This window comes from Merops nubicus, unplaced genomic scaffold (assembly GCF_000691845.1).
Source record: "Merops nubicus isolate BGI_N331 unplaced genomic scaffold, ASM69184v1 scaffold26995, whole genome shotgun sequence".
Lineage (NCBI taxonomy): Eukaryota > Metazoa > Chordata > Aves > Coraciiformes > Meropidae > Merops > Merops nubicus.
In genome coordinates this window covers 1-972 of record NW_008610820.1, presented here as the reverse complement: position 1 = coordinate 972, position 972 = coordinate 1, and the positions used below count along the sequence as shown (strand labels likewise).

The following is a 972-nucleotide window of genomic DNA, read 5'->3' as shown; positions in this document are numbered from 1 at the left end:
TCCAAGCCGTGGAGATGTGGTGTGAGGGACACGGGGCAGTGGGGATCTGGCAGTGCTGGGGAAGGGTTGGACTCCAGGATCTGAAAGGTCTCCTCCAGCCACCCCGACTCTATGATTCTAGTCTCTGATGCTCACATCCAGCCTCTCTCTGTGCAGCTGAAGTTCAAGTCACTGAAGCTCACCACGACGGCCGCTCTCCAGCGGCGCTTCGGGAGCCCCTTCATCTTCCGTGAGGAGGACCCCAGCCGCCAGGTGAGCCCCTGGGTGAGACCCAGCAGCTTGGGAGATGCTGCAGCCCCCCGCTTTTTTTACCCCAGCAGGAGCACCCAACAGCCAGCAGAAGGGCTGGAGCACCCAGCTCCACGCAGCCCAGAGCTCGGCGTGGTCATGGCCGGAGCTGGGCAGCTCCAGGCTGGGCACCACGGCACTGAGCAGGGAAAACTGGAGCTGAAGCAGTGGGGCACGGGGTGGGCATCCTCCCCAGCAGCTCCAGCACCCTCCCGAAGCGGGTAATGCTCAGCATGCCCCCCGTGGCACCGTGCCCCCACCCCCAGCACCAGCAGCTCACTCTGATGCTCTTCCCTTGCAGATCACATTTGAGATCTCCAAGCCAGAGGAGTCCCAGATCCCCATCTGGATCATCCTGGGGAGCACCTTAGGAGGTCTCCTGCTCCTGGCCCTCCTCGTCCTCGTGCTCTGGAAGGTGAGCAGCCCTTAAACAGCACATGCTTGGGGTTCAGTAGAGACCACCCGTGTGCAGAGGGACTCCCCAGCTCCATGTCCACAGTCCCACGAGCCCCTTGGCACCGTGGGCATCGCAAAGAGCCCCTCTAAACTCTTTCCACCTCCTTAGAATTCCTATTTAGGGTCTAAACCTCCCCCACATCCATATTTGGGGTCTAAAGCTCCTGCAACATCCCATTGAAAGAAAGACTCTTCCCAGCAGCCAGCTGGAGTAACGGTGGGATCTCT

General features: G+C 60.6%; 1 protein-coding gene across 1 annotated transcript in view; it reads left to right on the top strand.

The window, feature by feature from the left end:
- The window catches only part of ITGA11 (integrin, alpha 11), a gene marked incomplete at both ends in the record, with an annotated part of 22,143 nt that extends 21,440 nt beyond the window's left edge, over window positions 1–703 (top strand). Inside the window, 2 exons of the mRNA XM_008941031.1 lie at window positions 157–252; window positions 590–703. Of these exons, the coding sequence (XP_008939279.1) occupies window positions 157–252; window positions 590–703 (210 nt within the window). The remainder of the gene's footprint in view (window positions 1–156; window positions 253–589) is intronic.
- Between the last annotated feature and the right edge of the window lie 269 nt (window positions 704–972).